The 13,174-nt window shown below is 39.3% G+C and overlaps 1 protein-coding gene across 4 annotated transcripts in view; it reads left to right on the plus strand.

Annotated features, from left to right (window-relative positions):
• MAP4K3 (mitogen-activated protein kinase kinase kinase kinase 3) overlaps positions 1-13,174 on the plus strand; it is a 136,096-nt gene that overhangs the window by 46,673 nt on the left and 76,249 nt on the right. For all 4 annotated transcript variants that reach the window (XM_077814168.1, XM_077814169.1, XM_077814170.1 and 1 more), the window contains 5 exons: positions 2,964-3,095; positions 3,361-3,423; positions 3,510-3,591; positions 3,705-3,815; positions 12,019-12,091. In XM_077814168.1, the coding sequence (XP_077670294.1) occupies positions 2,964-3,095; positions 3,361-3,423; positions 3,510-3,591; positions 3,705-3,815; positions 12,019-12,091 (461 nt within the window). The remainder of the gene's footprint in view (positions 1-2,963; positions 3,096-3,360; positions 3,424-3,509; positions 3,592-3,704; positions 3,816-12,018; positions 12,092-13,174) is intronic.

The following is a 13,174-nucleotide window of genomic DNA, read 5'->3' on the forward strand; positions in this document are numbered from 1 at the left end:
TCACCCCTTTAATTCTGATCTTGCAAATACTTTTTCTACCCACCCATTTAGGTTTCAAATGTTTCTTTTCACTGACATGCCTTTCCTGGAACTCTTCACAGTTGGGAGGAGTTTTTTCACTTGTTTGTGTCAACAGATGTGCTTACTATGTCTGGAATGCTCTTCTCAGCCACATGCTCTTCAAATCTTGTTTTAAAAACCTTCCTATTTGCTTTAGTCTATTAAATTAAATCCCACTCACCTTTCCCTTCCACTAGTACTTCACACCCTTTTATTCTTTTCTCAGCCTACAAGTATATTTACTTGCATATTTATCATTTTTAAATTTCAGCTTTTTCTTTTACTCCATCTATGTACTGGAAATGACTTTCCCTGGCTGCCTTTAAGAGAGTTGTGTATATTTACTGTAAAACATTATTTCTCTGTTCTGTGCTGCTTTGAAAAGTATTTTGAGATCCTTTGTGTGAAAACATGATGTATAAATATGTATATATTAGCACAAGTCTCTCCATTCAGATTTGTATTCTTGAAATATGCCCATGAACTAGGTGTTCAAACTCTTCCATAGTGTGGGCTATATTTTTAATATATAGTGTCACATGGACCCACCTTCCTTTCACGGTAGTACAAACCACCTTCCACTCATGATTGCCTAAATGGATTGTGGCTCTGTTTCCTGGCTGAGGTGCCTGGGTGACTGTAAACCTGATCTTATTGGTCTCTAACACAAACCACTATGTAGCTGCCAAGTTTTGTCAGTGTCCTTAAGTAATATTTCAGGTTGACTTGCATAATTGTAAATTTACATATAATCATGAACATCACTTTTGAAAATATTGTGTGGATTTAATGCTGGTAAGACACCAGTTTTACTTTGGAGGGCTCCATTGAGCAGTGGGAGCAGGTATGGGCAAGTAAGACTTCATTCCTTGTACCCGTTTGAAGAGATGGAAAGGAGAGGAAGGCTTGGGGGGTAGGGTGGGGTTAAAGATAACCAGGGGGTTTTAATGGGGAGAGGGTATAGTTGCTGGGTGGGAGTGGAGGAAGTTGGTATAGGGTAGTACTAGCTCCTTTTGGTACTTGCCTTCCATGTCCACATTAGCTTTTGCTCCCCACACCATCTCCTATTCCTCCGTTAACTCCTGTTTCTCAGTGGTCTCTTCCTTCCAGCAGTAGCCCCTTGCTTTTCTTGCCTTTGGGGCACTAATGCAACAAACATAACCTTCCCTGCTCCAAATGGCTTGGAAAAGGGCAGGGGGATTAGAGAACAATCAGAGAGACGGAGTGGCTGTCTGTTCAGTGTGTCCCACAGTGGTCTCTAGTGGGAGCCAGGCATAACTGCTGACCAGATTCCTTGCTTGTTCAGGACCCAGCTGAATGTATGCGTCATACAAGATGTGTAACAGTACACAGGTCTGCAACTAAATGTTCAAGTGATTTTTCTATTTTGATTAACCTTTTAATTCTGAGAATCGCTTTTAAGGTAGTAAAGAGAAAAATAATGGGAGGAAAAGAGACACACATTCATCTCATCCCCTTGTAGCCAAACTAGCAAACTTAGTGCTTTTTGTACGAGTTTTGTAATAACGTAAGACCTCACACTTACTTAGTACCCATGTTCCTAAAAAGATTACAAAATGCTTTACAAATTTAAGATATACGACAGTCTCTTTAACTACCTCGAGTGAAGTTGCACAGTGATTTAGGACAGGGAGCATAGACGAATGTACTCAATTGAGATGGAAGAAAAAATTTAGGTAAGCAGACAGTAATTATCCATATTGGAACATGTTCAAGTCACCAAGCTTAATAACACAGCTATGCAAGAAACATACCTTTCTTGATCACAAATGGTAAGGATATCTGTGTTTAGAGCAGTTTTCATTTTTCTCCTGCTACATAGCGTCACCTACCACTGTTCTGGGGCATTGATTCATTGCTGATTGGGAGGGAAGAGTATCATCTACTGAACTCCTACTCCAGCTGGGGGTTTTTCTTGGTGGTCTTCCATATTAATGAGACCCAGTCATGCTTGGATTGAGTTCATAGCCTGATATGGCTATAACATGTAACCGTGTCTGTAACAAACCAGAACAGGTGTTTTCACATTACATTAGTTAGTCAATAATTTTAAAATGTATTGGGTGTGTCTGTTTATGAATATCAATTGTGTGTAGTACTTTTGCATCTGAGCATCTCAAAGTACTTGCGAATTTTAATGAAGTCTCTCAGCACCCCAGTGAAGTAGATAATTATTTCCATTTTACAGATGAGGAAATTGAGACACAAAGTGGTTAAGTGTCTCACAGGACATATGTGCAGAGCTGGGAATAACCCCAGGTCTGGTGACTCAAGGAGTGAAAAAGTTAGATGCATTTTCCTATAGAATTCTCCTAACCTTCAATTTATCACTTTCCAGGGTGATGTTTTTAAACTTTTTTTATAGTTAGATTGTACTCCAGTTTAATCATAAAATGTAGGGCTAGTTTAGTAGGCAAGCGGTAGCTCACTTGTGCTATGGCTAAGAAGCCAACACTAGCTGGTTTTGTCCATTTGCTGCCAGACTTTGGGGTATTTGGGAGGCATATACTCAGCCCTGGGAGGATATAGACAGAAAATTGCACCTCACTGTTGCAGTTCGTCTGACTCAAGAGTGTTAACTGATTTTGGAATGACTTGCAGCCAGCTCTTCTCGGTTGAGTGAGTGAACGCCACAACACTAATGCCATAGAGTGGAATGGACAAAGTGGAAAAAAAACCTGAAATACCATTGAAGCTCAGTAGATCACAGGATTTCAAATGCTTACAAATAAGTCAAATTAATAAAAGGTTGTGTATACAATGTGCTCTAGAAAAATGAATAATAAAACACTGACTCACACTGAAAAGTGTTTGAGTTAGATTTATCTCTCTCCACAACTAACAGAGAAATGTCTTTTCTCTTAAATACATATATATTTTAGGATGGCTCCAGAGGTTGCTGCAGTTGAAAGGAAGGGTGGCTATAACCAACTGTGTGATCTTTGGGCTGTTGGAATAACTGCTATAGAACTTGCAGAACTTCAGCCTCCTATGTTTGACTTGCATCCCATGAGGTTGGTAAATAAAATCTGTTTATGGCAGGCTGTGAATAAAATTTTTTAAATAGTTGGCTAGACATGTTTGTAATGTGAGGAGTTATTGCCAGTAGTATTATCTGCAGGTTTTCAAAATGTACACATGAAAATTTGTAATGGCTGCATTTTGCATAAACAAATTCCCTCATCTCACCTTTTCTGGGTTGATGGATTTTTTTTATTGCAGCCAAAAATAAAAATTTGTAAAGTAATGGTTAATCACAAAAATGTTATCGGTTTTCAGAGCACTCTTTTTAATGACGAAAAGCAACTTTCAGCCTCCCAAGCTAAAAGACAAAATGAAATGGTAAGCATATTTTGCTTTCTTATATTATACTAATCATGCATTTCACTAAACTACTGAATTCTAATGTTCACTATTTCATTTTGCAGGTCAAATAATTTTCATCACTTTGTGAAAATGGCACTTACAAAAAATCCTAAGAAGAGACCTACAGCTGAAAAATTACTACAGGTATGATTTTTGTTTGTATTTTCTGAAGTAGTTCTGAGCTAAAAGTACCTTTAAACTTACCGGGTTGAAGTTTTAATGTAATATTCCTCTTTTCCCTTGTCTTTGTCTTTTAGCATCCTTTTGTTACACAGCCCTTAAATCGAACCCTTGCTATTGAATTATTGGATAAAATGAATAATCCTGATCATTCCACGTACCATGATTTTGATGATGATGATCCTGAGGTAAGAATACATGCTAACCATAAAAGTAAATGGGTTTTGCTAGTAAATGTTTTTTTTAAAATGTATGGCACTTATAGATCTAAAAGCATTTACTATAACGTCTATTCTGAGATCTCAAAAGCTTTTAACATGTCATTTTATTCTCTGTGTAACCAGAGTATGGCATTTTGTTACAAGTGCAGTAAATATTAGAATTTGTTACAATTGGGAAGGAAAACCTAAAGAAGCAGAAAGCAAGGGTGAAATGATAAGTTCAGAATACCTAATTGTGATATTTTAGGTTCTTAATTATTGTTTAAACAAGGACCAGGTCATATATGGCACTATAAAATGATAATAATAATAATTAATAATCCCCTAAACCCATAGAGGTACAAGTGTAGAAACTGTTTATAAAACCTACTTGTATTCTTTTGTTAATAGATATTCAGGTTCATGAGTATGGAGTCCTGAGATACTGTAATTGTGTTCCTGTATATTTGTATTTGATTTCTTTTGTGAAAAACTAACTCTCAGAATGTCTGCAAATGGAAATGATCTTTCAGGGTGCGACCTGGCTAAACTATTGAATTCCAAAATTTATTCAGTTTTGACTTCATAGACTGCTTGTTAGACAAAAGTTAGTCAGATGTGATAAGAAATAAAACTTGAAGATGACAGTAGACTAACACATCTCATTGGAACTTGAAACAAGCCAATGTTATATTATTTGTTTGTTTCTGATAATGCCCACGACGTGCTGAGCACTATGCAATAGTATGTAGGCTCTTAAGAGCTTGGGAAATAAAATATTGTACACAGACAGAAGGACAAGGGGTGAGAGTAAGCAGTACATAAATGTAATGTTCTTACTGATTTTTATAGTACCAGACAGTATGCAGGCAATTCACAGAAGAAATATAGAAATATAGACCCTATTTTTACACTGAAGATCTTACAATCGAAAAACAATAAACAAAACAACAAGGGAGAGCAGCACCTGGTGGAAGGGGTCTCACTGCATCTTTGCTAAAGGAGATGATCTGTTGAATGCTAAGCCTACTGGACTGGAGTCTCTAACATTTGGGTTTTCATAATCCAAATGATTATGGTGGGGGAAACCCCCTCATCAAGACCAAAAAATAACCACATATGGACAGATAGTGAAACCAGTGACTTGTCTGCATTTCTGATTTGTAGTTTAATTCTTGTTAAATACTGTTTGTACAGGAAAAAAGAGGGGGAGGTTGTGAGTATGCGTATACAGTTCCTTTAAAATTGTAGCAAGAAATTAGGAAGGAACGGTCCTAAGAGTTGCTCTCCCTATGCGGTTGTCCCTGGTTCCTTAGCAGTTGGACTGAATAATTGATGGTGCAGTCTCCTTCTGCCATTTGCCAGTGGAAGGATCCCTCGTATGATTTGCACCTTCCTCATTTTGAAGTCTCTTCTCGGGCCCTTGAAGTGATTGATGTCAAATTTTCCTTTACTGGAGCCATTTCATTCCACAGGGATTATAATTGTGCTGGAGGGCTCTTTAACCCTTAAAGAAGGGCTCACTCTTCGGTGTCACTTTTGGCTTACTACTAACCTCTGCTGCCGAGTGTGCTGCTAGTTCTTGTCTGTCCCACTACGTGCAATATGGTGACAGCAATGGCGGTACCCTATCTCTAGAGAGAGGAAAAAATAAAGGAAAAAGAATCAATGAAATTCCACTACCATGAGCAGGGAAAGTTTATTTCCCTTATCCTCAAGCACTGTAACAGCCGTGGTTCTGATGTTAGGGCTAAACTTGGCAGTGGGGGGGGAGGGAGAGAGACTAAATGCCCTAAGAAGGCTGGAGGGCAAGAAAAACTCCTACCCAAAGGAGAGGCCAGAGAAAAATATAGTTTCCTCAGAAAGGAACATAGAGAAGAGACTCTCTCAAGGAACTGGGCTGTGGGCAACACACCAGAACAGCTTCAGCAGGGTGTCCCAGACCCACAGAAAAGGATGGGAGGCATCGCCACCGGAGAAGTGGGAGGGGGCGGAGAAGATGCCTTAAAGGTACGGAAGGAGCAGGATAAAAAGTAGTAGATTGTAAAAGAAATAAGTTTCTTCAAGAGCAATGAAGCTAATATTTTCTATAATCATCCCTCCAGAAGGCTTTTCCCTTTGCTGATAAATCAGCATGGTCAAAATGGAGAGGCTTTGACAAGCAATTTTGCATTGTTGTGTGGAAAGTAAGAATACAAAGTAAGCTGATTCATATTTATTATGGCAAGTGACCTACTTGAATACATCCAACCTAACCTCCAGATCTAAATGACATAGTGAAGAAACTCTCTGATGTACAGTTTTTTAGGAAGTCTGAAAAACTCACAGATAAAATCAAAGGTGAACCCAAGAATACAAACTTGTAGTGACACTTCGCAAAAAGCACAAAACTCAAGCAGAAGATTTGGAGACAATCTACAAAGAATGGGAAACTACTTGTGGAAGATACAGGAAAAAAAAATACACCATTCTTAGCCAGTGTGTCCAGCCTGTAAAGGGGAGTGCACTAAATGTCATAAGGGACACGAATGCAGCATTACTTAGATCTTATGTGAAGCATGGCGGGGGGAGAAGGGGGAGAAGAGAAAGGAGAATAGCACTTTCTTAGTGAAATGTTCACAGTAGACATGGTTGCAGAGCTGCTGATGTCTTCAAAAGGAAATGTGGAGATTGAAGATCAGTAAGCAGCTCTTCAGTAGAATGTGATGACAGTTTACAGAAGACTGACTAAAATGAAATAGTAAATCCAGAGCAAAATTAACATACTTACACACACATCAGATCTTTGACACTGGGCAAGCAGATTTAACTATTTCATATTCAACTAAATTGGTCCTTTGAAGAATAGCCTTCATTTCAGTAATCCCATAAGTGACCCACAGTTGTTCTGATATTTTACTCCTCTGGAGGGAAAACCCTCAATTGCTTCAATTAGTGCATTTTTTTCCCCCTGCATACTCTGTTATTGATTAGTCAAAAGTCCTGTTATCAGAGGGGTAGCAAAACTTAAGAGGTCGATTACCCTCTCCTCCCACACCCTGACTGCTTCACCAGATGCTTCTCTCTCCCCCCCCCCAGGTTTCTCTTCACATAGTCAGATGTGCTTGCAGTTGGCAGCCTCGGCTGTTAAAAAGGACCTACCAAAAATTAATTTCTTTTTATACCCAGCTGTTGTTCTTTTCAAACTATAAACTGTGGGCCAGTCTGAACAGAAAATCCTAGTTCTTAATCTATAAACCTCTGGTGTAGAAGTATTTAAATCCCCCATCAGATAGCCATAAGTTCTTTTGGTAGCATCCTCAATAGCTTCTAGAAAGAATTTTGCCTTGCTAGCGCACATTTGCAGAGGAAGCATAATAATTTGTAATTTATCCCTGGGGTTTTTTAACAGAATCATGTACTTTGTGTTTAGGTTAATTGTGCAACTCTTTTTTTTCCCCTGACAAAATACGTTTTGAACTATATACATAATGCACACATTCCTGTAATGCACATAGTTGGTAAAGGCTTTCTGAATTTCATCACTTTTTCACAAGCAAAGTTAATCTAATAGTCTACAATAATCTTATTTACTTTATTGGTAGGAAACAACTGGTAATCCTTAAAAGCATCAGGCCCCTCCACAAAATAGTAAAGGTTATTTACAAAGCAGTTCTTTATACTGAGATTGCTCACAACTGTAACACTACACATTAGTCTCAGACATAACAAATATTGGCTGCGTGTTATCCAACACATTTTTTATAAAGTGACTTTTCTAATAGTTTCTAGGCCCTGTAAGAATGACCAAAAAAAGGATGTTTCCACCATGTATCCATTTTCAAAACCTGTAGTGCCAGTTTTAAACCTTTCTCTGATGACCCTCATGTTGTGACTGTCTGCATTTTCTTAAGGATCTTTGTCTCTTGTTTGCTACTGATTTGTGTTCCTTACAGTAGAGGACTGCTGCACTTGTATCTTCTTTGGGTTATACTTCCCTAGGTCTGTGCTATAATCTAGGACTAGATCTGTCAAATTGTCAACATTGATCTTATCACAGTTTGCTGTGTTGAGGGTAATCTCTTTGACTTTCATGTAGGCCTTCCCTCCTGACAGCTTGTACCCATACGATTTTGGACTTACTGACACAAACTCTGTGATGTGTTGATCTGGCAGGATCTTGCTTGTGAGGTCCCTTAAATAATCCGCTGGAGGGGGGTTCCAGTCTTCCTCCCTTTTCACAAATATCACCGACTCAGTGTCATGATACAGGCACCTCTTTATACAGGCACCTGTCTAGCAGGTTATATAGTTCTAAGTGGCCATAAGTGGTGGTGAAATAAGCCCTAAAGATGTTGGTATTGCCAGAGACCACACAGTGTTCTTTTGTATGCTTCCAAGACATGCAAGCTGTTTCATCATTGATAAACTTGGGAGGATGAAACCTCGTAATTGGGAGAAAATAGGTACTGAAAGAGTTCGTCAAGCGTCTCATGATGTTGGCATTGAGTAGGTTTGTTTTTGCCTAATTCCCCCCCCGAGAATTTAAAAACAGTTTAGTAATTGGTGCTTTGTGGGGTGCAGCATAATCTTACGTTGGCATAAAGGCACACCTTCTTTTAGAAATCATTATTTATTTTGTTTGTGCAGCAGCTGAGATACCCTGAAGTCTCTCTTGTTTGACGGAAATGTAATTTTATGTACTTGTAAAAGAGTTTGTCAGATTTTTCTTCAAAATGCCAGATTTCATAGGTTTTTTCTTTTCTTTTTTTTTTTGCCACACTGAAATAAAGATGTATCATTTAGTAAAGACAGCATATACAAAGAGTAAGATTATATAATATATATTTTCAGATTTATAAAACAAGCAAAACTCTTTGTGCTTCAGTACAGCAGTAATAATTTTTGAAAGATGGTTTGTTATAAGAAGTCTCCAAACAAGCTCTTTTTTTATGCCAACCTAACTGTTTCAAACAGTCTGTAGTTAGCAGATTGATTTGATCACTACAGCTCTGAAATTCCTTATGTATGTATTTAATAATTATGCACCCCTCCTCAAATACTTCCTTTTGTTTAATTTAATATTAATCAGAGCGCACCACCTCCCTTTCCATGGATGAATGCCTGTCAGCCTAATTACTTTTTTCCAGCCCCAACAGGACCTAGTATCTTTAACCCTGATGGAGCATTAAGGAAACATGGATGTGTGATTACGAAGGATATGATTCTGTCATGAAGGTCACAGATTCCATGACTTTCCAGGATCTCCAGGATTACTTCTGGGGCAAGGCTGGAGCAGCTGCCAGCCCCGGGGTCAACGGAACAGCTGACCTGGTGTTCAGCTCCAGGCTGCTGGAGGAGCACCCCCCAGCCAGCCGCAGGGCTGCCAGAACAGCTGACCTGTGGTCAGTCTCAGGGATGATGAAGCAGTAGCCCCCAGGCTACTGAAACAGCTGGGCTTCTGTGAATATTTGTTTGTTGCCTGTGACCTGTCACGGGTATTTTTAGTAGAAGTCAGGGACAGAATTTTAACCTTAGTGATTACATCTGAAGGCAATAGTTCCACACAACCTCATTTTTTCAGTAGGTTGTGGTTAAACCAATATAATTCAGTGATGTTGAGTCAGCTCAGTTGTACGTATGTACACATGTCTCAAACAAGAGTATAGGAGCTTTTTTGGTTTATTTGAAACACGTTTTTGTTTTATTCTCCTGAACGCTACTACATGCATTTCAGCTTTTTGCTGTAAATAGGTATCTTTTCTTAAAGGCACAATAGCTGGGTTCTTTGAATCTATTTTTATTTAAAAGACGTACAACCCTTGAAAACAGAGATGCCCCATCAAAACTTTCATCTTATTTAACTGCCACACAGACCTTGTAACAGAAACACTTATAGTCACAATTTTTAATAGACATTTTTATTTACAGGTACCAAGTTTTATTCTATTTATATCGCATGGTTGTCCCCTTACCGTTCTCTAATTTAGTCCTTTTAGACTTCTTATCATTTTCCTAAGTGGGGTTCTGTAACTTTTTGTGTAGGTCAGGCAGTCAATATAATGCACTAAGTGGGTATCCTTCGATATGGTAATTTTCTTTAAACACTGTTAGGATCTCGAGCGCTTTGCATGGCATTTACCAAGGTCATCCCTTGTGCTAAATTTTCTTGGGTTAAGCACAGACATTGCATTGCATAACCTATGGCCATAAAAGCATTTAATAGGCTTTCCAAACACAGGTCAGTACACAGGGCGTGGAGCTTGTAGCTTCTATCCTCTGAAGTCCAAGTCACGCAGTCATGATACTGCTGGCCTACGTTGTCTATAACACAGTCCTCACAATCTTCAGAAAGCTTCTCTCAAAGACCGTGATTAAGGATAGCACAAACAGAAATGCGTACAATAGACTGCATAACATTTTTATGCTCAAGACATGGCACTGGCTCAGCTCTATGCCAAGGGCCTTCTTCAATCCATATAGCTGTAATCCTCTGCCTGCTCGGTTTCCTCTTGTCTTGGCGTTGAGCAAAAACAAGCTGGGCTTGATTCACCGTGTCTCTATGATGCAGTGCTGTCCGGGGCCTCTGGTCCTCTAGAAAGGCATTGAAAGACTTTCAGGAAAAAAAAACACAAACAGCTGTCAGTCTGCAGTTTTTAGATTTACTCAACCCCAGGTTGATTCCTAGCCCATTACACCCCATCCTCAATGATCACTTTTTATAGTCTAGTTAAATGTCTTCTCCATTCACCTCATCTGACTCCAGCAAGCTACGGTCGCCTTCCTCCATTGTGGTGGGGGGGTTGGGAGGGACGACACTGGATGGCCATTGTGCTTGTTAGCCTGCCTCACAAGCGCTTCGGTCTTGGAGTCAGATTCTGGCATAACCATCAACAGCTGGGCCAAAGGGCTCCCCTCGGCAGTTCGCACCTCCTCAGAACTGTCACTGATGTAGTGCTTTCTTCTCGGGTGACCAAGTGACTCGGAGCTAAAATGAATTCTGTAATTCTCATGGGGGTGATGGAGACAAGGTTTCCCCTCAGCATTTCCACGATTCCTGAAAAACACTCTCCTAAATCAAGATGGCCTCTCTCACACAGCAGTGGGTCTAAGTATGGGGTTGCCACCTGGCTAAATGTTGAGCTCTAGAGATTGAGGGTTCTGGCCTATACCATCATATGTTTCCCTTCCAAGAGGGCCTATGGGAGTGAAAACCATTCTGATTGGTAGAGGGCAGTGGGAGGTGGTGTTAGAGATGTCATATGACCCTCTTCTAGATGGATCACCCTGACCTGAAATGCGCCCTGATTGGTCAAACCTGCTGTCAGGGAGGTCCTATTGGACTGAAACCCAGTCTGATTAGGAGAGGGTAATGCGGGGAGTTCGCAGAGGGGTCATATGCCACTCGTTTTCAGTCATATGTCAATCTCGACCCTGGAAGTAATAACCATGGGAGAAGGCCTTAAGGTGACAGGCGGGCGGGACCTCAGGGGCAAAGGGGTGGGAACATTTGATTGACATACCCCTAGGCTACTCGAGCTGTTGTCTTACTGTATTTCTTGGCTTCTGTAGTTTCATCATAACTATAACCTGATATATTTTTTAAATATGCCTATTCTCCCCTCTGAAAGCCCTATCTTTTCATCTGAGGAGGGCTGGCTGCAGGTCCCTAATGATCCTGTTAATGCCATTTATGCGTACTTCTCCTTACCAGTGGTTGTCTATGTTGCCATTGCAGTTCCTGTAGCTTGAGGCGCTTGACACCAGGCTCAGGAGCCAAACTTTGACTGGCGGACTAGATTGATGCTTTAGTTGGTGTCCTATTTATCTTGAAAAAATCATTCAGGTATTTAGATTTTGCAAGTATAAGAAGGTATCAGACAAGTTAGGATAAATACAGACCTACCACTGTCCCTTTTAAATTCAGAATGACATATGTAACAGCTATAAAACCATTACACACTCAGCTAGACTGGCACAAACTGTATAGATATAATGGAAATATATATTGTTAGTACACGGATAGCAGTCTAATGCAGTGGTGTGTCTTTTAAAATGCAAAACATACTCTTTATATCGTTTTTAGACTTTGCTTGTATCATATATTTAAAAATCTTCAAAGGAGATGAGTAAAATACATATAACAGGACAACTGTATCTTCACATAATAGAAGGTATACTTTTGTTGGTAATGCTTTTTTTTCTTTTCTAGCCCCTTGTGCCTCATAGAATTCATTCAACAAGTAGAAATGTGAGAGAAGAAAAAACACGCTCTGAAATAAACTGTAAGCATGTGTATACTTCATTAAATTAAGAATATTAAAGGTTATAACTTGAAATTAGCTTTTAACTTAAACTGAGTTTTTGTCTATCTACCATAACTAAGAATATTCTTCTTTTTTTAAGAGGCAACATGGAGTGAATTTATACGCAATTTCACTTATTGTGAACATAGGAACAGATTATACAAAACAGTGTGATTAAATATATATACTCTTAAAATATACAGCGGTCCGTACCATTTTGTTTTCCAGCACTGCTTCAACTCCCTCTACTGCTACAGCCTAGTGAAATAGGGCTTGACATAGGTTCCTCTCAAAGACTTTCAATGCCACTTCGTGCTATCCTTTAGAGTGGGTTTCCAGAGAGTGATGCAAAATTCTGTCTTCACCCTAGGACTGAGCAAAATGCCATCATAATACTGCTATGCATTGCAACTTGGTACTGTACTTTGAATATTGCTGGTATTGAACTTTTGGGCTAGCTACTCAGAAAATGTTCCATTTTAAAGTTGGAGTGAAAGCCCCCTGAAACCTTATGGTGATGGTAAAGAAACCACTGTTAAGAAAACCATGAGCATAACACTGACATTTCTCATTCAACTATTGTTTTAAGATCTTCAGTTTTATTTTCAAACTAAAATGATCACACACAACTTGGTGGAGGGAGAGTCTGACGAGAGGTTAAATCAGAAGGCAGGACTTCTCCTTCTCCAAAAAAAATGCAGTTTAAATTTTGGGTTTTGTATCTTGGGATCCATAAACTAATAGTAACATTGGAATTCTTAAACTTCAAGAACATTGTATCCAACTTTTGGTACAATGGCAAATGTCTCTTGTGGAAGAGCAGTGGAAAATTTAATTAGTACTCCTCAACCCTTCAACAGGGATTTTTACTGCTAGTTAAATCTCCCAACAGTACGGATCTGAAAAAGCAATTCACAGAAAAGATTTACTCACCTGTAACTAAAGTTACGAGTAAGTTGCCTCACAGAGTTATGTTCCCCTACCATGCTGCTTCTGAATCCTTTTTGTGATCCTTCTCATGGGTGGATGACAAGGACCTAAGGGCAATCCCTTGCATAGCTC

Source organism: Eretmochelys imbricata, chromosome 3 (genome assembly GCF_965152235.1).
Source record: "Eretmochelys imbricata isolate rEreImb1 chromosome 3, rEreImb1.hap1, whole genome shotgun sequence".
Taxonomy (NCBI): domain Eukaryota; kingdom Metazoa; phylum Chordata; order Testudines; family Cheloniidae; genus Eretmochelys; species Eretmochelys imbricata.